This window comes from Mercurialis annua, linkage group LG5 (assembly GCF_937616625.2).
Source record: "Mercurialis annua linkage group LG5, ddMerAnnu1.2, whole genome shotgun sequence".
NCBI classification, from domain to species: domain Eukaryota; kingdom Viridiplantae; phylum Streptophyta; class Magnoliopsida; order Malpighiales; family Euphorbiaceae; genus Mercurialis; species Mercurialis annua.
Window position 1 is genome coordinate 12,770,447 of NC_065574.1, and position 25,903 is coordinate 12,796,349.

General features: G+C 31.0%; 2 protein-coding genes across 5 annotated transcripts; both read left to right on the plus strand.

Annotated features, from left to right (window-relative positions):
* Positions 1 to 393: 393 nt before the first annotated feature.
* Positions 394 to 2,102, plus strand: LOC126680563 (uclacyanin 1-like). Its single transcript, XM_050375703.1, has 2 exons — positions 394 to 620; positions 1,602 to 2,102. Exons 1-2 carry the CDS (start codon positions 428 to 430, stop codon positions 1,943 to 1,945), a joined length of 537 nt encoding a protein of 178 aa, XP_050231660.1. The 5' UTR covers positions 394 to 427; the 3' UTR covers positions 1,946 to 2,102.
* Positions 2,103 to 5,994: 3,892 nt separating this feature from the next.
* Positions 5,995 to 12,711, plus strand: LOC126680561 (alanine--tRNA ligase, chloroplastic/mitochondrial). 4 transcript variants are annotated; one of them, XM_050375697.2, is made up of 13 exons: positions 5,995 to 6,202; positions 6,750 to 6,851; positions 6,946 to 7,166; positions 7,321 to 7,499; positions 7,603 to 7,681; positions 8,245 to 8,379; positions 8,511 to 8,660; positions 8,808 to 8,918; positions 9,024 to 9,938; positions 10,021 to 10,293; positions 10,774 to 10,983; positions 11,550 to 11,707; positions 12,260 to 12,711. In XM_050375697.2, exons 1-13 carry the CDS (start codon positions 6,121 to 6,123, stop codon positions 12,594 to 12,596), a joined length of 2,952 nt encoding a protein of 983 aa, XP_050231654.1. In that variant the 5' UTR covers positions 5,995 to 6,120; the 3' UTR covers positions 12,597 to 12,711. The 4 variants fall into 4 exon arrangements, with proteins under 4 accessions (XP_050231654.1, XP_050231656.1, XP_050231655.1 ...); XM_050375699.2 differs by having other exon boundaries at positions 6,963 to 7,166; XM_050375698.2 differs by having other exon boundaries at positions 5,996 to 6,202; positions 6,952 to 7,166.
* Positions 12,712 to 25,903: the final 13,192 nt, after the last annotated feature.

A 25,903-nucleotide genomic window follows, 5' to 3' on the forward strand; every position in this document is an offset into this window, starting at 1 on the left:
AAAACAGTTTTACTTTATCCTCATATTTTTGTAATTTTGTTAACAAAAACAATTTATGAAATTGTTTCAAAAATACATGTACAAACACATAAAAAAATATTTAAAAAATACATTAGGATAGATTTTTCCAAAACTTAATAATCCCCACTATATACGTTGAATCAATTGCCGAAGAAAACTTTAAATAGAAAGAGCGGCCGGAAGTTTCCAAGTAGTCACTCATGTGAGAATTTAGCACACAACCCATTGTCATAAATAACAAATACCAAACATTCTTTAGCTTCCTATAGTTAGGCAAAGAAAGTAAAGGAAGTTGCCTAGAAAAGGACTTGAATTTGGCTTTATCCTAAGCTTCACTATATTTAAAAATAACGCTAAATTCTTCTTTATTTTTAAAAATAAATATTTTTTTTAGTGTCTGTGGACTATGGCTATAGTGGCGAAGATGACATTGGTTATGATATTAGTGAGTGTAGGAATTGGTGGGCAAAGGGTTGTGGCTGAGGATGAGGATTATAAGGCTATGCACCATGTTGTTGGAGGAGATCGTGGCTGGGATCCTTCCACTGATGTGGGTTCTTGGTCCGCCGGTACAACTTTTAGAGTTGGTGATAAAATTTGTGAGCCTCTCTTGTGTTAATTTTTTTATCGAGTTAAATAATTTTACGGTTGTTTAGACAATACTACTTTTATAAAATTTTAAAGATGTTTAATATGTTACAATTTGATAATTCAATTTTATTTTTTGGAATTAGTCAATCATTTGCTAGTTTCATCCATATATTTCTTCATTATCAAATATCTTGCGATATGTTCTTCTTCCACTTTTTGTTTTATTAGTTTTTTTTTCCAAACTGGGGTTCAGTAGTTGCCAGAATTCAAATATATTACATGTCAATTTAGAATTAATTGCAATTTTTTTATTCTTCTTCTTCCACATTTTTTTCAATAGTTTTTTTTTTTGGTTTCCAAAACGGGGTTCTATTATAGTAGCTTAGTATTCAAATATCTTGCATGCATTTTTAGAATTAATTAAATTAAAAAAAAGGAGGATCAAGTTTTTTTTTTTTTAAATAATTGGAGGAGGGGAAGCGTTTGTGAGAGAAATTGAACCCATAACCTTACCAATTTACTGGCCAGCGTTCTTATACCATTTAAGCCAGTGACGGAGTCAGGTTTTTAACTTTAAAGGGGCCAAATTATAATGTGTATTACATAAAGAGATAATTTGTAAAATTAAGAAAGGCCAAATTGTAAAATTTAAAAACTTTAAATATTAATCTTTACATTTTTCAAAAGTTGGAGGGGGCTATGGCTATTATATCCACCCTTCCCTCCATCATTGATTTAAGCTACAGCTTGTTGGTAATTAAAATGTTTGATCAAATCATAGTTCATATTTCATTGATTGAGGGAATGTGGTAGTGAATTTTAGTAAATATTGGGAATTTTTTGAATTCTGAAAAAATTACAAGAAATTTAGTTGGTTTAAGTTTAACTTAATCTTAGAGAATTTTTATTAACTAGTTAATTTTATGTTGTAATGACATTATCATCTAATGAAATATTTGATCTTTTCTTGTTGCCTGCCTTGTGGGTAGGGTTCACATACTCCAGAGTGCACGGAAAGATAGCTGAGCTCAAAACCAAAGAAGAATACGAGTCTTGCGATGTCAGCAATCCAATCAGAATGTATACCGACGGCTTAGATAGCGTCTCGCTAGAAGAGGAAGGGATCCGCTATTTCGCGAGTAGCAACTCAAAAAGCTGCAAGAGTGGCTTGAAGCTACACGTGGAGATAATGCCATCGGATTCACCAAAAATAATAACATCGGAGGGTTCTGCTTTGGCTCTTGCTGCTGGGCCCATCTCATCTGGCTCAACTCAATTGGCTGCAAACTGTGTATTCCTGATAATTGGATTATTGATATCCAATCTCATATGAATACTAGTACTATGTTTTCTGATAATGTCAACTTAATGTTGGGATTTTGTTTTTGTTTTGTTTGATTTATTTGATTTTTAGCTTTTTTATTCCTATTGGAATTATGGAAATTTTGTTTAAATGTCTACCAATTTAATATGCTGTGGAGTTTTGGGCATATTGTTTTTTGACATATTTAAATGGTAAACATTTCCTGTGAACTATCAAATTAATGACTAAAGTAATATCGCCTTTTTCTAAAGAAAAATATAACATTTTTGTATAAATGAATATAAAAAATTTATTGCAATCTTGAAATTATTTTAGATAGCCGGTCATAATTGATTTAATTTTTGATAAAATTAATAAATTTATAATTAAATATTTCTTATGTTTTCTTATATTTGTCCATTTTTAAATTCTTTTTGTTTCAAAATGGTTCAAATTTTAAAAATATTTTTATTGTTGTCTTTTAAGTTAATTAGTGGAGTACAAAAAAATCATTAATACATTGACTTACATTATTTAGTCATTTGAATGAAATACTAATAACATTTTTAATATGTATATTGTTAAAAAATGACATTTAAAAAAAAATAGAAAGAGTAATAGGTTTGGATATTTTTTATAATGATAAAATTTCTAAACTGTTTAAAAATGATTAATATAAATATTTTTGCAAAAAATGAATTAAAGTTAGATTTACTCTTATTAGAAAATTCTTATGTCAAAGAGGATTAAAGAATTTCAATTAATGTGAGTCAATAAAACATAATTTAGGATATTAAACACAAAAAATAAAATTTGGGTACAACATATGGTTGTTACCTTTTTTTTTCCTTTCTTGAGATTCTCACGTAACGTCGTAAACACGAAATTTTAGAAAAAGTACACCATTTATTATTGTAAAAGGATGAGGGGTCCAGTCGGAGACTCTGGTTTGCTCAGTCTTATGATGATCTGTCGAGTTTAATTAGAAATAGAGTCGTCATCTATCTAGTTATGAAAACATATGACATTTTTTAAAATGTTTAATCGAATATATTACGTACAGTATGATTAAAAAACGAGATCACAAACTATTAAATAGCCAAAATACATTATAGAATCGTTAATTCATAATAAATCAAAAATTATAAAGTTTAACCTACGAAATCTTTAAAATTTCAAGAAATATTTTTAGTTTTAAATACATCAATTTATAAAAATTCACAAAAAAACAACAACATCGTCTTGAATATATCTTCTTCGGTGACAAAATTATAATTAAACGACAAACACAAAAATAAAAAAGCAAACTTAAAGATCGAAGCAACAAACTAAAAAACATGACGAACTAAGCAGAGAGAGAGAGCTTGTGAAAGACTGAATGTATAATATGAACTCTCATGTTTAGCTCGGTTTTTAATTTGGACATTAATATTTTTTTATTTGATAGTGGTACATAACATTATCAAACACCGATATAATGAACCTCCATTAGCAAACTTTTTTGCCGTCGTTACTCATTCTGATGTGGACAATGTGTAACATACATGTGGCATTGACAGAGGGTCTACTTTGTAATTTTTTTTATAACATTAAGCTTCAAATTGAAAAAAAAAACATTCATGTTTAAATTGAAGTAAATCCTTTCCATATGCCATATGTCGTCCACGTTGGCGGAAATAATGGCGAAAAACAATTTGTTAAGTGAAGGTCCCATTTTGTTAGTTTTAATAACATTAGGTACCATTTTCAAACAAAAAAAATCATTAAAGTCCAAGTTAAAAACCGAAGCTCACATAAAAGTCAAAATTGTACATTAAGAAAATATTAAAGTAAGAAAGAGACGTGGAGGTTAGAAATCGCTAATATAATATAATTAAGAGTTATTAACTCCATGACTTTAGGTCTGAAATACTCTTTTTTCCTTTGCTTTTGCAAAATAACTATTTTCCTCCTCACTTTTATGTTTTAGTCAACTAAATCCCGTTTATAAACGGAGATTTTAGTTAAAGAAGCCCCAAATATGACGACGAAAGTAATATGTTTTTTAAAACTCATAGGTTGAGCAGAAAAACCGGCCGACCGAATCAATCGATCGAACCGATAAATTTCGGTAGATTCAGTTTGGTTAAAATGGTTAAGTCGATCAATTCGGTTTTTGTTTGTATATCAAAATTAATTATCCAAATTAATCGAACCGACCAAATTAACCAAAATCTTAATTTTTTTGATTTCTTAATTTTGCCTCATAATTTTATTGGTATTAACCGAATCGACTGAATTAACTTATCTATTTGGCCAGTTTGATTTTGATATTATTTTTTTATTTTATTCGTTCGTTTCGGTTTTCGATTAAAAAATATTATTCGGTCGATTCAGTTTAACTATTTGGTTGAATAATTAATTCAGTTAGGGAGATGTCGGTTTGATTTTGAACGAACCAACCGAGTGCTCACATTCCTAGTGAACACATTATTTCAAACAAAATTTTATGAAGATAATAGTAATCAACCATTTAATTATAATTGACTTCTTTATTACGGTTAAGCCCAAAAATTAATAATGATTATAAAAAATAAATATTTAAACATTTAAATTAACTAAAAAGAATTAGAATTATAAATCTTTAAGGAACCTATATATTTGTTTTTTGTTTTTGAGGAATTAAGGCACCTATATGGCTTAAGTTTGGGATAAGATGTAAAACTGATCCTAATATTTATCCAAAATATCACTTGTTCCCTTTATATTTTTTGAATCTCAATTAGGACTTTATGTGGCCATTAAAGTACAAAAATAACCCTGATATCTTGAAAACTAAAATTTACGCCCACGTTAGACGGACTTAAATTTCACCATTAAATTGAGTTCATTTTTGCACCTTTCAAATTATTAGGGCCATTCATGCGCATCAGTAGCAACATTAGGATCATTTATATACCTTTCTGCTGATTTATGTCAAAATTTATTTATTTTAACACTTTTTATAAATTTAACATGTAAATATTCTGATTAAATAACTTTCTTTAAATTTTTCACCTTTATTGTGTTTACTCCATTTAGTATTCATGGAATTAAGGGTGAGAAAACACCGAACCAAACCAAAAAACCAAATCAAATCTAACTGAAATTGAGAGTGAATTGGTTAAAATAGTTAATATGGTTTGATTTGGTATATGATTTGTAAAATTTCAGTTTTCGATTTTGATTTGGTTTTAGGGTTCGGGTCACCGAATTAAACCCAAAAAAATAAACTTTCATACACTTCACTTTTATATATATATATATATATATATATATATATATATATATATATATATATATATATATATATATATATATATATATATATATATATATAAAATACTAAATTTATTATTTGTTGTCACTTTTATTAACAAATTAAGTGAAAATTATCATTAACAATCACTATATTTAGTAAAACATTAATTACAAACTTAAATTTAATGATGATGGATTGAAAATTTATGTTATTTTTTTATAAAGGGTGAACTAACCGAATTAAAATTTTGGTTCACCGAGTTAAAATAATCATAAATCAAACTATTAAAGTTTGGTTTTGATTTTTCTAGTGACGGTTCAGTTTGGTTTTGGTTATTTGCAAACTTAACCGAACTAAACGGTGCTCGCTCCTATATGGAATCCTTTCTATTTTCGATACACATAAATGATCCTAATGTTACCACCGGGGCGATCTGTTTTTGATACACATAAATGAGCCTAATGTTGCCACTGAGGCACTCTATTATTGATACACATAAATGACCCTAATGTTGCCACTGAGGCGCAAAAATATCCCTAATGATTTAAAAGATGCGAAAATGACCCTAATGATTTGAAATATGCAAAAATGACCCTCAATGAAACGTAACCCCGTTTGACAGAGGGGTGTAAATTTTAGAATTTCAAGATCTTAGGATCATTTTTGCACTTCGGTGACAGTTTGAGAGTCCTAACTGAGATTCGAGAAAACATAAAAATGTCAAGTGAGTAAACATTAGGGGTCATTTTTATACCTTATCCGGTTTAAGTTTTGGCAAAAGAAAAAGAAATTATGTGGACGCCTCAAGAAAGCTTATCTTTCCAACATATAAAACCAACAATTTGAATAGAAGTGTTAGTACCTAGTAGCCAGTGGTAAATGGTAAGCAAGTTTTCATACAAAAATTGAGAGGGGAAATTAAACTATGGGCGGTCTGCAACTGCCACTACACAGCATCCATGCTTTATTTCCCAAACCCAATTCCTACATGTCTTCTCTATCCACTGGTAATTTTATTTTTCACATAATTCAACTTATTTTATACTTTTAAAGTTCATTATTCACAGTTTTTTGTAGAGAAGGTTCATATTCTCTGTATATCTAACTCGGAAATTAGTATTATTAATTCCGAATATCTGTCTCCTAACCTCCATAGGACTAGTGATGGAGCCAGGATTTTAATTTTAGAATAGGCGGGCCAAATCGTAAAATGTAAAAATTTTATGTACCAATTTTAACACTTTTAGAAAGTTGGAGGGGGCCTTGGCCCCCCATGCCCCCCTTTTCGCTTCGTTACTGCGTAGGACGGAAATAAAAAGGTGAACTGGAAAATGTTGAATTTGAAACAAATAAATAATCTTCCTTTTATTAGAATAAGTTACAAATATTGGGTTTTCGATTTTAGACGTATTTCCGGAAATGGAAACAAACTCCGGAATGTAGGACTCGGGAAGTTTTTGTGCAACATAGGGCCCACATTAAGCGCAATTCGAAGAAGCCTACATTCGGAATTGTTTTAATTTGGCTAGTTACTTGAGTTGGGGGGTTTTGCAGGTTGTGTTACAAGGACCATAGCACTGCTTTATCCTAGTGGAAACTATGCTTTTAGAGGAGCACAAGGAAGGTTTTTTCACTATACTACCAGAAGTACTCCAGGTTACTATTGTTAACTTTGTGGAATTTGAGATAGTTTATTGGTTGAATTCTAAGATTTTGTCTTCCAAGTGTATGTATTATTTATGATGTTTAGTTTCAGCGTCAGTACAGCCCGTGACAGAGGAATTGATGGAGGAGGATTATAAAACTGAAGATAATCCTGTTAGTGGGAATTCCATACGTCGCAGATTTCTTGAATTCTATGCTTCCCGAGGCCATAAGGTTCTTCCGAGTTCTTCTCTTGTGCCGGATGATCCCACTGTGCTTTTGACAATTGCAGGAATGCTTCAATTCAAGCCTATATTCCTCGGGAAGGTAAATGATAAATATATGATTTTTTATGATCTTAGCATGATATTCTATTCATATATTTAAACAGTTGAAGATTTATAAAGTTGGGATTGATTTGTTTTGGCTTTATTAGATACGGATTTGGATTTATTTATAGTGCTATAGTGTTTTTGTTTAGGCTTCCAGACAAGTACCTCGAGCTACAACTTCTCAGAAGTGCATTCGCACAAATGATGTGGAGAATGTCGGACGAACATCCCGGCATCATACATTTTTTGAGATGCTTGGAAATTTCAGTTTCGGTGATTACTTCAAGAAAGAAGCAATTAAATGGGCATGGGAGCTTTCAACTAAAGAGTATGTTTCTGTGTTAACATATTATTCTCTTGTCATATGTATTTATCATTCTATTTTCAATTTAAAAAGACAATTTCATAGCTCTATTTGGTTGTCCTTATAGATTTGGGCTACCAGCTGACCGACTATGGATCAGCATATATGAGGATGATGATGAATCCTATGAAATATGGCATAACGAGGTAAGTTAGACTAGAATTCAACCAACTGTTTCAAATAAGATTCAACCAAATATAGCCAGCTTCGCCATGTTATGCTGCATTATCTCTTCTTGCATGTAAAGATCCATTCCCGCATGCATCAGAACTTCAAATTTGTATCTTTTATTTTGTCTACATTGACAATAAAATATGCTTATAAATTCTACATTCCTTCTTTTCTCTTTAAAGTTCAGCTAGGAATCTAGATCTTAACTTAATAGTATGCATGTTCTTCTTCTATACATTAGATGTCACTTATATCTTCTATATGAATCTAGATTTTCACAAAAAAGTGTGGTTATATCTTTTATCCTTTTTGTTTTCAAATTGTATTGCAAATTCAGAGTTCTTGTCCTCAACTTTAAATATTTTTCTTTCTTTTGTTGAGCCATAACACTAGAGGGATCCCTGTTTTTTGAAGTTTAAGACTAGCTCCTTAAATTCTAGTTCAGCGTCCACATTTGAAATTTGCTTGGTTCCTTTGTATAACCTTATTAATGTAATTACAACTTTCTGGATGATTTTGTACTAAAACTTTGCATCAGGTGGGTGTTCCCTCTGAGCGTATTAAGAGGATGGGTGAAGATGACAACTTCTGGACCAGCGGAATAACTGGTCCTTGCGGTCCATGCTCGGAGCTCTATTATGACTTTCATCCTGAAAGAGGATTAATGGATGTGGTATGCGTTTCTTGAGTTTATGTAATTATAGGTCACTTGTTTTCTGATGGTGTAGGGTCATGTTGTATGGTATCAAATTTCTTTATGTTAATAGTTGACTTATATTTACTTTTGTTATGGTTAATTCACAGGATCTTGGAGATGATACGAGGTTTATTGAATTCTATAATCTAGTTTTCATGCAGTACAATAAAATGGACGATGGATCACTGGAACCCTTAAAACAAAAGAATATAGATACTGGTCTTGGCCTGGAGCGTCTGGCTCGTATCCTTCAAAAGGTATTTGTCTTCATCATCATAAATTGGTCAATGATTTTCTTTTTCATGTGAAAGGAAACATGATTGTCCTATGGAGTTATCTCTTAGTGGTTAATTTTGTTTTTGCCTATGTTGATTCAAAGTTAAAGTTCTAAACTTTTCCTGCAGGTTCCAAACAATTATGAGACTGACCTGATTTATCCCATTATTGAAAAGGCTTCCGAGTTGGCAAATATATCATATGCTCAAGCTGATGATCAAACAAAAATGAAACTCAAAGTATGCCAATGCTTAAGTACTTGCTACTTCAAAACATAAGTTGCTTCAACCAAATTATTAATTTTTTCTACCTTTCATGAACCTAAAATTTTCCATAATTCTTAGATAATAGGAGACCATTTGCGTGCGGTCGTGTTTCTTATATCGGATGGAGTACCCCCATCAAATATTGGTAGAGGCTATGTGGTTCGCCGGCTTATTAGAAGGGCTGTTCGTACTGGTAGATTACTTGGTATAGAGGGTGATGGTAAAGGTAACCTAGATGGAGCTTTCTTACCGACCATTGCTGAGAAAGTAATGGAGTTGAGCACCCATATTGATTCAGATGTAAAGGCTAGAGCATCCCGCATCCTTGAAGAGTTACAAAGAGAAGAACTTCGCTTTGTGCAGACGCTTGCGAGAGGAGAGAAGTTGCTTGACCAAATGCTTGAAGATGCATCATCAAGTGGTCAAAAAGATAGAGCTGTACCTTGCTTATCTGGGAAAGATGTATTTCTTTTGTACGACACATTTGGATTTCCAGTTGAGATAACAGCAGAGGTTGCTGAAGAATGTGGTGTTAAAATAGATATGGATGGTTTTGATTCTGAGATGGAAAAACAAAGGCGCCAATCTCAGGCTGCCCATAATGTTGTTAAACTTACAGTTGACAATGATGATCTTTCTGAAAATATTTCTGACACTGAGTTTCTAGGATATGACACCCTTTCTTCCAGAGCAATCATTGAAAGTCTCTTGGTAAACGGGAAGCCAGTAATTCAGGTTCCTGAAGGAAGTGAAGTAGAAGTTTTGCTGAACAGAACGCCGTTTTATGCTGAATCTGGTGGTCAAATTGGGGATCACGGTAAATTGTATGTTACTGAAGGCGAAAGCAAATGTAAAGCTGTTGTGGAAATAAAAGATGTTCAAAAATCTCTAGGCAATGTGTTTATTCATAAGGGCACTGTAATAGAGGGAGTCCTAGAGGTTGGCAGAGAAGTAGAAGCTGCAGTTGATCCAAAACTGAGACAGCAAGCTCAGGTTCAAATTAATTCAAGTAAATTTTTTATTCCTCTTTTTCCCCTTAAATGGTTAGCTCTCAACTACTGGTGGCTTTTGGCAGGTTCATCATACTGCTACTCATTTGTTACAATCCGCACTCAAAAAAATTATTGGCCAAGAAGCATCACAAGCAGGTTCACTGGTGGCTTTTGACCGTCTTAGGTTCGACTTCAACTTTCATCGAGCACTTTTTGATAATGAGCTGGAGGACATTGAAGAATTGATAAATGGATGGATTGGGGACGCAGCCCTTCTGCAAAGCAAGGTGATGCCCCTCTCCGAGGCTAAAAATGCTGGGGCTATTGCAATGTTTGGAGAAAAATATGGAGAGCAGGTACTTGTTCATTTTCATCACAGAATAAAATTGATTAGAGATTTTGATGTTTACCCTATTAATTTTCATTAGCTCTTTTAATGACTAAACAATAAAGGCCTCAAATTTGTATTTCCTTATGTGCGGTCCTCAATAATGTTTCATCTTCTACTCATATCTACATGTATGATACAACTTGCAACAAGATGGTTCCCAAAATGATACTGAAGAAACCATCTTAAAGAACTTTATTCAATCAAACTTTCCAAATTATTAATATGATAGACATTTCTCTTAATCTTGCATCTTAAGGCATCGCATGTCATTATAACATAGTACTAGTATTACTAAAGCTATTAAGATCCTTAAATCAATCATGATGAACGGTTTCCAAGACAAAACATTTATGTGAGCATTCAATGACATTGGATGTCTGAGAATTTCAAACATTCAATAAGAATCAAATTGGCCAATGTATTTTTTATTTGTAATGTGTTGTAGGTACGGGTTGTAGAGGTTCCAGGTGTATCAATGGAACTTTGTGGTGGAACTCACGTTAGCAACACTTCTGAGATACGCGCCTTCAAAATAATCTCAGAGCAGGGAATTGCTTCTGGAATTAGGCGTATAGAAGCTGTGGCTGGTGAAGCTTATATTGAATATATGAATGCAAGAGATTCCCAGATGACACGTCTTTGCTCCACTCTCAAAGTTTGTTTTCCTTTCAATTTTCTAACTAGATATGCTTTTTGGCCCGTAAAAATTTGTGTTTCCAAAATATTGTAGGGAAGCATCATAGAATTTATCTTAGTCCATATGCCTGTGTTTGTTTAACTTGAGTTGGCTTGTATTGCTTCCATTTCCTAGGCATGATTAAGGTGGTTTTCTTTCTTCCATTAGAGACCTTATCTTCAAAGTGACAAATCTTGGGAAGAAAAGCACTTGACATATCAGCGTAGAATCCAAGTTTTATAAAGTTTATTTTCATGTTCATCCCTAGTTTCACCAGCAAGGCCATTTAATCAATCTTAACTACTGTTTTTTATTAGATAGTTTCAAAGTTTGAATGTTCAGCCAAGAAACACATGTTAGATTTTATTTATTTATATGGCGCAACAGAAAATACAGTAGATTTTTTATTTGGTTCTCAAACTTGTATTTTTAAAATAATCTCATGTATTCTTTCTCAAAAAAAGAGATAATCTCATAATAGCAGCGTACTTGTTGAAGTGTTGCGAAGCTGACACGATATTTGCTGTTAATGCTACCTTTTGAAGGTGAAAGCTGAAGAAGTGACAACAAGGGTAGAAAGTCTCTTAGAGGAGTTACGAATTGTAAGAAATGAAGTTTCAGCCGTACGTTCAAAAGCAGCAGTATATAAAGCATCAATCATCGCAAACAAGGCACTTTCAGTGGGAACGTCAAAAACCATTCGGTATATTCTTACCTCTAGAGTATATTCCTGAGCTCGTAGTTGCAAATTTATGGGGCTAAAGTCTTCAAAGAATTTTTGGCTAGTTGTTTTCATATTATTGCCTCCTAGCTGGAAAATGCTACAATGTGTTTTCCCTAAAAAAACTTATAGGATTTACTATAGACATTAGACATAGTTGCTCTTACTATGTGAAAGAGATCTTTCAAAGAATTAACCAGAATCAGGTGTTATTGGAATATCTGAACCTGATATGCCATGGAATTTAACCTGTTTCATCCATGTTTTATGGTTTCTATACAAGCTCTTTTATTTGCCAATACTTGGTTCCACCTCGGCCTATGTCGCACAGAAACAAAAACACTGAAACGAGAAATACCGAAATTGAAACAGTGAAACAACTTTTCCTACACGAACATATTATAAACATAAAGTTTTAGAAACAGAATTGCTTTAAAAACCTAAGACTCAATAAGTTTCCATACAACATACATGTCAGACCTCAACAATATCCCATCTCTTGTTGAAAGGTTCTTACTGAAATTCTATTGGCAGGGTACTAGTTGAGTCCATGGATGATATAGATGCGGATTCACTTAAAAGTGCAGCCGAATACTTGATTGCTGAGCTAGGAGATCCGGCAGCCATAGTTTTGGGGTCTTGTCCAGATGATGGAAAGGTGAGCTTAGTTGCTGCATTCAGTCCAGGGGTTGTCAAATTTGGTGTTCAGGCAGGAAAATTCATAGGGCCTATAGCAAAATTTTGTGGTGGTGGAGGCGGTGGCAGACCGAACTTTGCTCAAGCAGGCGGACGGAAACCTGAAAATTTATCAACTGCTTTGGAGAAAGCTCGAGAAGATCTATTGACGATTCTAACTGAAAAGGCAAGCTGAAATAGTTCTCATAATCTCATTAAACGTCCCATCACATTGCATATATAAGACATGCTGTAATTTAACCAATGAGTTATAACTCAAATGGTATATGCGTTAGTCAACATTTTGCCAAGGTCGTGAGATTTTTTTATTTTTTTTTACAAAGCCAAGGTCGTGAGATTAAATTCTCCCACAAGTGCCAAAAATTATCCCCAAATGAAACAAAAGAAAAAACATACTGTAATTTGTTGATATGTATAAATCACAATAGAATAGCTTATAAAGAAAACAGCAACAACTAATGATTGACATAGTACACTTATTTCTTCTTTATCATGAATAAACATTTTAACTCTTGATATATGTAATAATCTGAAACTCGAACTTCTTTTATTTTCAATAGCTGCCTATTGGGAAAAAAATCAGACAAATAATAAAGAGAAAACAACAAAAATATTACTATTTAAATATGAGTTTACATAAATACACACTAAATCAAAAATTTACATTCATGACAAAATAAGGAGAAACTTTACATTTTCTATCCAACCACTAAATAAGAGACACATGGCACACTCAAAATCAAGAAAAAAGGGTCAAAAACGTGTTAAAAATAGTCAAAAACGCGTCAAAAACGCGTCTGACGTGCGTCTGATGTGCGTCTGCCACGCGTCTGACACGCGCGTCAGTCGCACGTCAATGCCTCAGCATTTAAAAAATATAAAAAATGTATCATCTATGTATCTGATATGTATCGGAAATTATCGGTAATAAATTTAATTATATTTTTTCACATGTATCAGCTATGTATTAGCTATGTATTATCAAAAATTATCGGCAATATATTTAATTATATTTAATAATTTAAACATGTATCTGTTATGTATCTAGAATGTGTCACTGATTGATTTTCTCATATTTTTATAAATAAATATATATATATATAGACATATATTATTTTATGTACTATTTATGTGTATATGTATATTAAATTTAAAAATATGTATCACATGCTTTAAAATTACGTTACAAAGAGTGTGTATATATATATATATATATTATATTATAAATTAAAAATTAAAAATATACGTTTCTATCATATATAAATTATATATATATATATATATATATATATATATATATATATATAATTGCTTTTAATATGTATTCGATATATGTATTTAAAAACCGTGTCTTCCTATTAAATCTTTGATACTTGCTCCGTCCTTTTATTTTTCCATGTTCACGGAGTTTTGCCTTTTAACTCAATTTATTCTTTATAAATAATGTATCTATGATGTATCGGCTATGTATTTACAGTGTATTGCAAGATATAATGATACATCGGTAATGTATTAAAATTTTATTGTTAATTTTTCTCCTCTATATCTATGATGTATCGGTAATGTATTAGACGTATCGATAATGTATCGGTCATTTTAAAATTTATTTTGTTAAAATAATCCAAAAAATTTAAATATGTATCATTAATGTATCTGTTATGTATTGGAAATGTATCATCTATATATCACTAATACACACATGTATCGATCATTTTGACATTTATTTTGTTGAAAATAATCATTCTGAGTTGGAGATGGATTCTAAAAATTGCAATCAATGATTTATCTACGAAATTCATTTCGTTGAAATAATAATAAAAAAAGAACATGTATCTACAATGTATTAATGGTGTATTTTATAATGTGTCGACGATTTATCAACAATGTATCGGTAGTATATATATATGATATATACATCATGAATATATCTAATATGTATAATAATGTATACACAATAAATTAAACCGATAACTATCTTTCACTAAATTGATCACCAGTTTAAATTAATCTAAAAAACAGTCTAGATACGTTTCAAAACACCAGCAGCCGACATGAAATATATTAAAAATTCAAAATATAGATATATCTACGAAATACAGTTCCTTAAAATAATAATAAAAAAGAATCTATATCTATAATGTATCAATGATGTATCTATGATATATCGAGATTTATCTATAATATATCGGTGGTGTATATACGATATATAATGTCTTTTATAAATTTATCACCCGTTGAAGTTAAACTTAACATATGAATTTATGTCAAAAATATAAATAATTACAATTTTATACTTTATATAAGAAATAAATCTCAAAAATATTGCGAATACATCTAAAAAATCAAACCATATACATTTTAAAAATATTTCAGGACGTTTAGCGCAATTGCATAATTGTCTGAAAACATCAATTCTGTAAATTAAGATGGCAAACAAAGCTCCTTAATTAATTTTAAACACACAAATCATAAAACAAGTCTTCATCACTAGTTTGGGAAACCACAAATGCAAAAATATCAAATTCTACTAAGTTGATTCTAACGTTATGGAAGTCTATGGTCTCTGAGATTTTCAAAGCAATCAAACATGATAAATAAAACTAATAAGTGACATAATTTCAACAAAATTTAAACATAAATTCCATTCATTTACATAGAAAAATAAAATCCCAACAAACAAAACCAAAAAGAGGAATCAAGACCTACATAAAAACTTCCACTGAGATTATTAAGAGCATTAGCAGCATGATCTTCTTCTCGGATTGAACATAAACATTCCCAACCTAAACTAATTAAAGAACACACCTTTAATAAAATCAAAACTAAATCAAAACAAACCCACTTACAAAAACTAAAAAATAGCCATATAATCAGCAAGATTATCATAAATATTCAACGACTCAAGATCTCCATAATTACTAAGCTCTACAAAAAGATCATGATAAAAATCTTCAAAGTGGTCTTCGGTCAAGTGATTGGGACTGAGACTGAGGAAGAAGGTCGGGTGTGGTAAGCATATCAGGACGTTATGCAGTCTTGAACGGACCGCAGTGGCGTCGTTGAGAACGGACTGTGGCGGCGTCGTTTCTCTTTTTTTTAATATCTTCTGTTGAAGAGAAATGGCATCGTGCGTTAATGGAAGAAGACTGTATCTTCAGAATATCAAGTCATCACGTGGCAGTTAGGAAATAAACGGGTATAGAATGTAATAATTAAGCCACTTAAGCTAATTAATGTAAAAGACACTTGGTAGAGGAGAAAACTTGACAGAATGTTGGTATTAGAGTAAAATTTTGCCGCATAAGTAATTATTGAGTAATTTTCTCAATAATAAAATACATTTATTTTTCATTTGACTATTGTATTAAAAAATAAATTAACAAAAAAGTTTAACAAAAAAGAAAGTAAAAGGTTAGATAAACCTATTTTGACGTCCCTTAACTTTATATTTTTTCTTTATCTATTTCCTAAACTTCCATAGATCTTATCTAGTCTTTGTATTTTGATATTTGATCTTATTTAATTTCTGAATTTTGATTTTTTGGTTCCTCGAGCTCTCAAACAAATATCCACCCATTTCAAAAACACAATATGGTCCCCTATTAAGACTAAATAAATTTTCAAAAATGAGGGACGAAATCGTTGAAATAAATAAAAATGGGAGACCATCGTTGGAATTTTTTCTTTATTTTTAGTCCTTTAACTTGGTTGACTAACACCAGAAAAGGACGGAAGAACTAAATTGTTGACAGAAATAAAAATGAGGAAGCATATCGTTTGACTTTCAAACAGGAGGGACGAAGTGTGAATTATAACATATATGGAGACTCTCATATTAATTTTCTCTTATTTTTAATATATTCTATTTTGTTATTCATTTTAAATACTAACAATTAATTTTATCTTCCTTTTATAATAATTAGTATATTTATTATTTATAAATAATTAATTACCGAAATCTATGATAAATTAAATAAATTTTTATAATTCTAAATATTATTTATCACTTGCATTAAGTTTAATTGTAACTTTGAGTGTTTAAATTTAATTTTGATGAAACATTTATATATCATGCACGAACTCTACTTGTGATTGTGCCAACAAGAAATATCTTTTTTTTAATCCCTTAATACATGCAGGGGATGCACTGAATCAACATGTAGATTTGGTGCGCTAGCCTAAGGGAGATATCATAGTGCTGCTTATCAAAAATTTAAGATTATTAGTGTGTTGTCAAGATCTTATAGTTGTATTAGTTTAAGGACGTTAACATTTATGAAATATATGTATTTATTATGTTGGAAAAAGTGACTACCATTTTTTATTGATAATGATTAGGTAATTAATAATTATACAATTAGCGAGTCTTGATTTTGCAAAATTATCTTCTTTCTTATGAGCTTATTAGGAATTGGGTTAATCCTAATAAAATAAAAAAACGTTTGCGATTTTTATTAGTTATAACTAAATTTAATCGGTTAATTTAATCCATTTTGAAATCTTTAAAATCTATTTTAGTCATTCGTGAACCAAACTGAAAAATTTCTTATTCAAAAACGGACTAAATAACCGATTAAATAATGAGATATTTAAAATTTTTCTAGTCAAATCAATCTAAATCGGCTAGTTTAATCCATTCACGAATGACATGTTTTTTGGTTTAATTTTCAAATGGCTAGAAAATATTTAAAATATTTCAAAATGGGCTAAACTAGCCGATTATGAAAAATTTGATTATAACTAACAAAAAACGCAAACGTTTGCTATTTTAGTGGAATTAACCTTAGGAATTTCAACTTATTAATCACGTTTTCTTAGTTTTTGTTATCGTTATTTATTATTCTTTCCGTTTTAAATTAATAAATAATATAAGAGAATACATAGCATTAAATTTTTTTAGCTATCATTAATATGGTTGGTCAAATCCGAACCGGATCGAACAGTTCTTTCGGAAAACCTACGAATCGGTCAGATTAACGGTTCGGGTTGCACCAAAAACCCTTACAATTATAAACCCGTAGTTTTTTCATCAAACCGGCTGGATAACCACTGAATTAGAACCATTAACGGCCATCTAACCGGTAAAGTCGGTCCGTTCGATCAACAACAATATAACCAGCATTGTCCTTATCAAAAAATAAAAAATTAAGTGGAATGTTTCGTTATTAAGAACACCCGACCGTAACAGAATGAGAATCATGATTGAGTTTGCACCAGCTTTATGAGACTTAAACCTAATTATGAAAATTGAATGGATGTGCACAAGACCACCAAGCTATTTTGAATTTTATGTCCACATCTTTTATTGTATTATATATATAAGGCTTAATTATTTAAAAAACCCTCACCTTTAACTTCTTTTTCGTTTATACCCTGACCTAGAAAAATTGTCACATATACTCATGAGCTTGTCTTTATGTTTCACCTCTACCCTCGAGGTATTAAATTTATCTCTTTTCATTTGAAAAAAAAATTAAAATAGTCCTTCATTTTTAGTAAAAAAAAAAAATTCCACTCACCGACACCATCCTCCTTCCGTGGAAGGAGGAACCGTCGTCCTCCTTCCATGGAGGAGCAGCTGTTCCTCCTTTCCCGGCGTCCGTTTCGAAAATCAATTTTTTTTATTTTATTTAAATTAAAAAAATTAATTAATTTTAGGATTTATTTGAACGTTTTTAAAGATGAAGTATTTGTTTGTAATTTTTTTATTATAAAAGGTATAAAATAACCTTTATATTTAGTTGTTTTTAATAAATCATCTTTTTTTTTTGAAATTTGGGGTAGAGGTGAAATATAAAGACAAGGTCATGAGTATTTGTGACAATTTTTCTAGATCAGGGTATAAACGAAAACAAAACTAAAGGAGAGAGTTTTTTTAAGTAATTAAGCCTATATATAATTATTAGTTTTTGTAATTTTTTGTTATATATTTATATTTTTTATAACACGGATTTTACTCCGGTTGAACTTTTATCCCTTATTCCTCTAGTGCTATTAATATTGTGACAGAGCCAGGTTTGATAAAATTGATCATTAATGAAGATAGTTATAGAAATTTATCATTCAAATAATAAATAGCTGACTATGATTTAGGATTGGAAAAAGGGACAATTCATAAAAATTCATTAACTTTACACGTTTTCTCATTTTAATCACGCCGTTTTAAATCGTCATTTTGATACACCAACTAATAATTTTTTTCAAACACATACACCGTTCAAAAATCCGGCGAAAATTGCCGACGTGTTACTATCCGATTCGTTATAACATGTCACTATCCGGTTGCTAACTCATCAATTTTCGCCGGATTTTTGAACGATATATGGATTTGAGAAAATTTAGTAGTTGGTGTATGAAAATGATAATTTTAAACGTCGAAATTAAAATGAAAAAATGTGTAAAGTTGATGAATTTTTTGAATTACCCCTTTTATATCACCACCATTCGCATATCTGGCTCCTTATATTTGACCTCAACCATTCATTTTTTTTTTTGGAGATATGTGATTTGTCAATTATGTTGGATGAAATGATTGTCAGTGAGAATGTAGAGATAATACATATGGGTAAAACAATGAGAGAAAAGTTTAATAAGTATTAGGGCGATCCTCTTAAGATAAACAAATTGATTTTCTTCTCTTACATACTTGACCCTACTTTTAAGTTCAATGATTTGCTATTTTTTCTTAATAATTTATTTGGCAAAGATCATGGTAAATTTTTATTTGACAGTGTTAAGCCTCAGTTAAATGTCTTATTTGATGAGTACCAAGATGCATATTTGATTGGTGTTAGTGAGTCTGGCTTTCACTTAGTTCTAGCCAGCCAATAGAGGGGCTTGTTTCTAATCAAATGCAAATTTTGCCTGTGCCCCCTCCTGCTAAGAGACATACATCTTTAATGAAAGTCAAATTTGTTGAGCACAATCAAGAGCATGCAGAAACTGGGCCAAAGAAATCTGAGTTGGAAACTTATTTGAATGAGGCCCTTGTTGAGAATGATGATGATTTTAATATCCTTAAGTGGTAGAAACTTAATCTTGCAAGGTTTCCAATCCTTTTGAGGATCTTACTGTCCCAATTTCTACAGTTGCCTCTGAACTTGCATTCATCACTTCTGGCAGAGTGCTTCACTATTTTAGGAGTTCATTAACTCCTAGTGTGTACACAGGATTGACTCAGAGTTAAAACCATCCCTCTTGGGGTTGAAGAATGTCTTGATGAGTTTGAGCCTTTTGGACAAGGTTATGAATTTAGACTCTTCCATTTATTTTGAATTTTTTTGATTTACTTAGTTTGGTTGCTAATTTGAAGTGTTTCTTTGACTTGCCAAAATGAAGTGTCTGTTCATTTTGTTTTTATGGTGGAAGCAAACTATTGCTGATTTGTGCCTGATTTTTTTGGTCCCTACACCGAGTTAATAATTTTCGCCCCTTCAAAAAGTACATTTTTGGTCCTTACTGAAGCACATTTTTAGTCCCTTTTTGAGGTTGAGGGCTTAATGCATTCTGAAAAAGGTGGAACCCCTAAACTTATTTTTTTCCATAATTTTTTTATTATGTTTATAAATTGTGTTTATTATGTTTATAAACTAATTTTTCAAGCCTTTGATTTACAAACTTTTTCAAGTGTTCTTAATAAGTTATACTTTCTTGTTTTTAATACATCATTAAAAACTTTGTCTATTAAATTTTGAACTTATAAATCTGTGTTTGAAGTTTGAACTGATAAATATAGTTTTGAGTTTGAATTTATGATTTTGTTTAAAGTTTAAACTAATGAATCTGTCACGACCCAAATCCGTGAGTCGAAACCGGCGCTAGGAAATGGGAGTGTTAGCCCCGAAACTAGTAGCAAGCCTAAAACTACTATAAACGTTTTGCGATACAGTACATACAAAACACAATTTCAGAAAACATCATTCAATGACATAACAATAAACGTTAAAATTGTTTTTTAAGAATCACTGCTTAACACTTTAAAGATCAGGCTCTTACCAAACATTGCATATTTTATGCATTACGCTGATTCAACATACATCTCATATCATTAAACCTAGTATATGTTTAAATGGTTGTCAAAACAAAGGAAATTTTATTCAAATATAGACAATATATCAGAGTTAAACATAATATAAAACCGCTTAATACAGACTAGGTCTATCACTACTGACTACTATAGATCTAGATAAGAATAGAAGCTTTCCATATATACTTTAAACCGAGACTTCTGGAACAAAGAAGAAAAGCTCGACCACTTTGAATCAATATAAACCTGAAAGAGAAACACTTTGGGGCCGGGGGGCTGGGGAGTCAGTCGGCACTGAGTGTTTTAACAATTACAAAAGGTATTAAAAATGTAAATCGCATATACAGAAAACATACATCAAAACAAACCAAATATCTGATCCGATCTAAACCTTAATCCTAAATCGTATCACAACTAGTTATACTATATATAATTTATCATATTCTATTCGTATCGTATCAAATTAAATTAGTCCATGTGCTACGGTCCTGAGATAATTCCACCGAGTTAACCGATACCATCGCTTAATCCCAAGTTGTGAATCCCGAGATAATTCCACCGAACTAACTCACTTGATACAGGTCTGATGGGAGTAAAATACTCCTATGTATAGAGTTGTATTTCCGCATGCTTTTACTATGTTTCACCATGTTTTTGTAGTATTTTGTATACCTTATTGCATGTGTGAGTCTTTTAGGTGTTTGAGAGCATTACTGAGCATTTTGGCGTTAAAGATGGGAAGATTCAATGGAAGTACGAAAGAAGCAAAGCCGAGAAGAGAAAAGAGCGTGGATTCGGGGCAAAATGACTTGTCTCGGATCGAGACACCCCATTTATGCAAGTGTCTCGATCAGAGACATAAGGAAAGTGAGGGCAGATTGCCCATAAAGAAGAGTCTCGGATCAAGACACACCCCCAAGCTAGATATCTCGATCCGAGACATGCATGAAGAGGAGATTTCAGCTCTTTTCAAAAGACCAAAGGCTTGAGGCCCACTTCCCTATTTGGCTAGATACAGCTTGTACTAGAGTGTTTTTATTTCCTCATTTGTAACACCTATAAATACAACATTATATCACTTTTAGGTTATGCGACATTTTACATCATTTTATTCTCTTAGTTTTTGCCTCTCTTAGAATAGCTAGAATCAACATAGGTTTTTGTGCTCCACCATTTCCACCATTGTTGTGGGTGTTGAAGCTTTTATTGGTTGTAAGAACAAGATCTTTGTTGTTGAATGCAAGCTTATTAATTAGTCTTCATTATCCTATTTATGGTTCATTGCTTCACATATCTTTTTAAGGTGACTCTTCATTACTCTTTAATGGCTTTTATTTCTTTAATTATTATTATTGTTGCTTTAGTCATGATTGGCTAAACCCCCATGTTTAGGGGTTGGCCTAATGTTTGTATGATTGGTTGGTTTGTGTTGATTTTAGAAGCATATTTTAGTCATTTTTCTTAATGCTTGTTTAGGCTTAGCTAACCTAAGCATGTTTATGTTTTGATTCACTCATTGTGAGATGGTTGATCAGACTATTAGGACTAGAAACCAAGATTAGGGTACCACGAGAGCGGGTTTGAGTCTAGGTGACCTTGAGTTGGATGATTAATCATTGTTGATTTTCTTAATAATGCTTAGTGTCACAAGAGTGACTTAGGTTGTAGTTGAGTGATTAATTAGTGGTTTTGTTGTTCTTTGAGGCTCGAGAGAGCGGGAATGATGCATTAGGCTTGACTCGGCCCTTGTAGTTAATCAATATAATGAACCATGAATGCATGACCTAGGATTGATTACTGACCCCTAAACGTTTTCCTTTATTGTTGAAATCCATATTTACTTACGCTTTTAATCATTTAGGTTGTTGAATTGTTAATTGCTTAGTTGGATTCCGTAGTTGTTAATTGAAAAACCAATTACTCGTTTGCTAAACGAATTGGAGTTCAAAATCATATTTCACTCACTTTAAACCTCTCATCCTTGTGGGTTCGAAAACCCAGAGTTGAAGTCCACTTATTACAAGTTGGTAATTTTATCAACAAGGTCCCCACATAGTTCCACCGAGTTAAACTCCTATCTATCATGCATAATCCTCCTTCGTATTTCACAGCCAAAATCATAACGAACTCAAATTGAAACATAATCGAACATATAGATATTTACGACTCATATCGATACCAGTGATCGCACAGTTCTATTGACGCTCAATAGGTAGCACGTTTCCTTGGATCGTTACATCAAAATTACACTTTACAAACGAACTATTATATACAAACATATCACAAAATCACAGAATATGAAATGCGTTTAATATGCTAATAACACAAAAAAAAACAACATATCATAATAATACGCAAAAGTAAATTGCAAACTAACAAACACCAATATTTCAAATTTACTACGTATATTAAAATCGTCAAGCTCCTGATCCAATAGCTGGATGGCCCATCAAATCCTTACAATTCAATTCTCTAAACTTTGGAAACTTTAACCAAAGAATTTTAGAAATTAGAACGGCGAGAAAATTGGTCAGAGCACGACGAACCATACATGTCGTTTTGGACTGAAAATTAAGTCGTGGGTTTGATTTGTTTTTGCCCGAATTTTGCAAAACAAAATCGGTAGAGTTGAAGAGTACGTCGTTAGCTTTTATTTGACATAAAGAATGTCCAATTTCGATATCGGAAGTAGAGAGATATCGACCAAACAGACTCGACGTATCAAAAGTGCTTTTTTAGATAATGTATCGATTAGAGAAGAAAAATGTACTATAAACGTTTTCTATATATAGACATATACATCATCACGTGTTGCTATGCATGCGCGCCACGTGTCGTCACGTGTCGTTGTGCATGCACGCCATGTGTCACTATGCATGTGCGTCATGTGTCGTTGTGCATGCGCGCCATGCGTTGATGCGCATGCACGTCGTGTGTCTCCGCTCTTGCATCGCCACGTGTCTCCGCTCTTGCATCGCCACGTGTCTCCGCTCATACATCGCCACGTGTTGCCACTCCTATATCGCCATGTGTCCGTAATCGTTATCTTCTATATCCTTTAATTTTTACGTCCTAAATTCCGTATTTTGACGTTTTAATTTTGGGATTTTCTCCGAAATTTTAAGCTCTCCATTTAAAAATGCATATTGATATATTAATTATTTAGGTTTTTCTTAATCCTACTCACACCCGTTCTAATGAATGATAATTTTCCAATTATTGTTATTTCGCGATAAGTAAATTAGACCCACTTCGATTTATATCCTTAATACCTTAACTTATATTATACCTCCTCGACTTTAATTATCGTAATTTTAAACACGTGGTATAATTTTAATACCTTATAAATACATGGTATGGCATAATCTAGTTTTTAGTTTGAACTTGTGATATGTTTGAAGTTTAAACTAAAGAATCTGATTTTGAGTTTGAACTTGAGATTTTGTTTGAACTTAGAACTTATTTAAACTGTAAACCAGTAAATATGTTTAAATTTGAACTTGAACTTCATAGTTAGATTGAACTGTAACCTATCAAACTTGTTTGAACTTGAAACTAATGAGTCTGTTTAAGTTTAATCTTGAATGGAATATTCAGATTGAGTTTTGAACTAATGAAACATGCTTGAACGTTTAATGTTTGAATTAGCTTGAGCTTATTTTTGGGCAATGATAATGCTTCCACCTTATTGTCACATAAGGTCTTTTAATTTGCATGATGAGACTTATTGCAATCTTGCAAATCAAATCACCTTATATTAGTTTAAAAACCCTATTTTTGAACTTCATTTTAGTTAATCTTTTAAGTTTTTAGCTTTGATTTACTCTTTTGCTAATATTATTAACTTAATAAGTCAATAGAACTTGAAAAATAAACTTGTTTAAATTTCAATTGTTGTTGCTAGTTACCTAATGTTGATGCCTTAATCTATACATATTTGGATGCTTAATTTTACAAGCAGTGAAAGTATGAAACTGATGATACTTTTATAGTTTTTTGCATATAAGTTAACTACTAACTTATATTAAATCAAGACACAATTCTTTTTTCTAATAGTTAGACCTATTATTTTTACATATAAGTTAACTATTAACTTCTATTGAATCATGACACAATTCGTTTTTTAATAGTCTGGCCTATTATTTTTACATATAACTTTAAGGTTTTATTTGTAAACTTATATTAAAACATGGTCTAATTCAGGATACAAAGTGTATCCATATAATATATAATTTTACTTGTATAATTTTATTTAAACAGGGTTATATTTGTAATAGCATAGGGCGATTGATTCTGTTTTCCAATCATTTGATATACTAGTTTCGCATTACGTGCTATGCACGTGGCTCGTAACGTAACTCCTCAATGAACATATTAGTAAATTTATTATAGTTATATCGATTTTTTTATTTATAATTAATATTAAATTAGTTAAGATTTTTTTGTAAAAGTAAATACAATATATTCAGTTTAAATTTTTTATTCCATACTGAATTTATTTTTCTTTTGGTTTTATAATAACTATAATTAAATAATTAACTTAATTTTATTAATAATATCTTTAAAAATAATAAGATAGAAATTTAAATAATAATATATTAACCAAATACAGTATTTTAATTTTGTAATTCAATCAAACTAAAAGATAGGTATTCCTATACTAATTTGGAGACAATTAGTTTTGGAGATAATTTAGCTAGCTATTCTAATTAGGACTTTAATTATAATAGTGATTAATTAAATAACTAATTAGTTAATGACTATAAAACCTTTATTTAGTAGTGAACTGAAAAGGATTATTCAGTAAATTTGCCTGTCCCCCCCCCATCCGTGCTTTTATATATAGTATAGATAACATAATAGGGCTATTTCTTGTTGGCTTAATTATTTAAAAAACCTTCACCTTGTAATATTTTTTCGTTTATACCATAACCTAGAAAAAAGTTCATTTATACCCTTTTTTTGATTTTTTGTTTTCAATTCTACCCTAAAGCACTAAATTGAACTTTTTTTATCTAAAAAAAGCTTAAAATAATCCTTCATTTTTTAACTTATTTGTATTTTTACAAATAGAAAAAAGATGATATAACCCTTCTATTTAATTATTTTTAATATTTTCAACCTATAATTAATTAAATTGTCAAAAAATAAAATTTTGGGGTACAATTGAAAATGAAAAATCAAAAAAAGTACAAATGAACTTTTTCCTAGGTCAGGGTATAAACGAAAAATTGTTTCAAGGTGGGTGTTTTTTAAGTAATTAGGCCTTTCTTGTTTTATATTTGTATATATTTTAGAATTTTCATGGGTATATTTTTTGTTAGTGTAAATTTGTATTTTGATTTTAATTTTAGTAGTTTAAAAAAGGCTTTTTATAAAAATTAGATGAAGCCCAAACCGTTATATAAAACCGAAACGAACCGAAGTTAATTTTCGGTAAAAATTAACTTTGGTAT

Excerpts from the sequence above, each read along its gene's own strand:
- LOC126680563 (XM_050375703.1), top strand. The coding sequence starts at position 428 with ATGGCTATAGTGGCGAAGATGACATTGGTTATGATATTAGTGAGTGTA. Across the intron at positions 621-1,601 it reads TAGAGTTGGTGATAAAATTT|GGTTCACATACTCCAGAGTG; the intron begins GTGAGCCTCTCT and ends CCTTGTGGGTAG.
- LOC126680561 (XM_050375697.2), top strand. The coding sequence starts at position 6,121 with ATGGGCGGTCTGCAACTGCCACTACACAGCATCCATGCTTTATTTCCC. Across the intron at positions 6,203-6,749 it reads CATGTCTTCTCTATCCACTG|GTTGTGTTACAAGGACCATA; the intron begins GTAATTTTATTT and ends GGGGTTTTGCAG. Across the intron at positions 8,661-8,807 it reads TGGCTCGTATCCTTCAAAAG|GTTCCAAACAATTATGAGAC; the intron begins GTATTTGTCTTC and ends CTTTTCCTGCAG.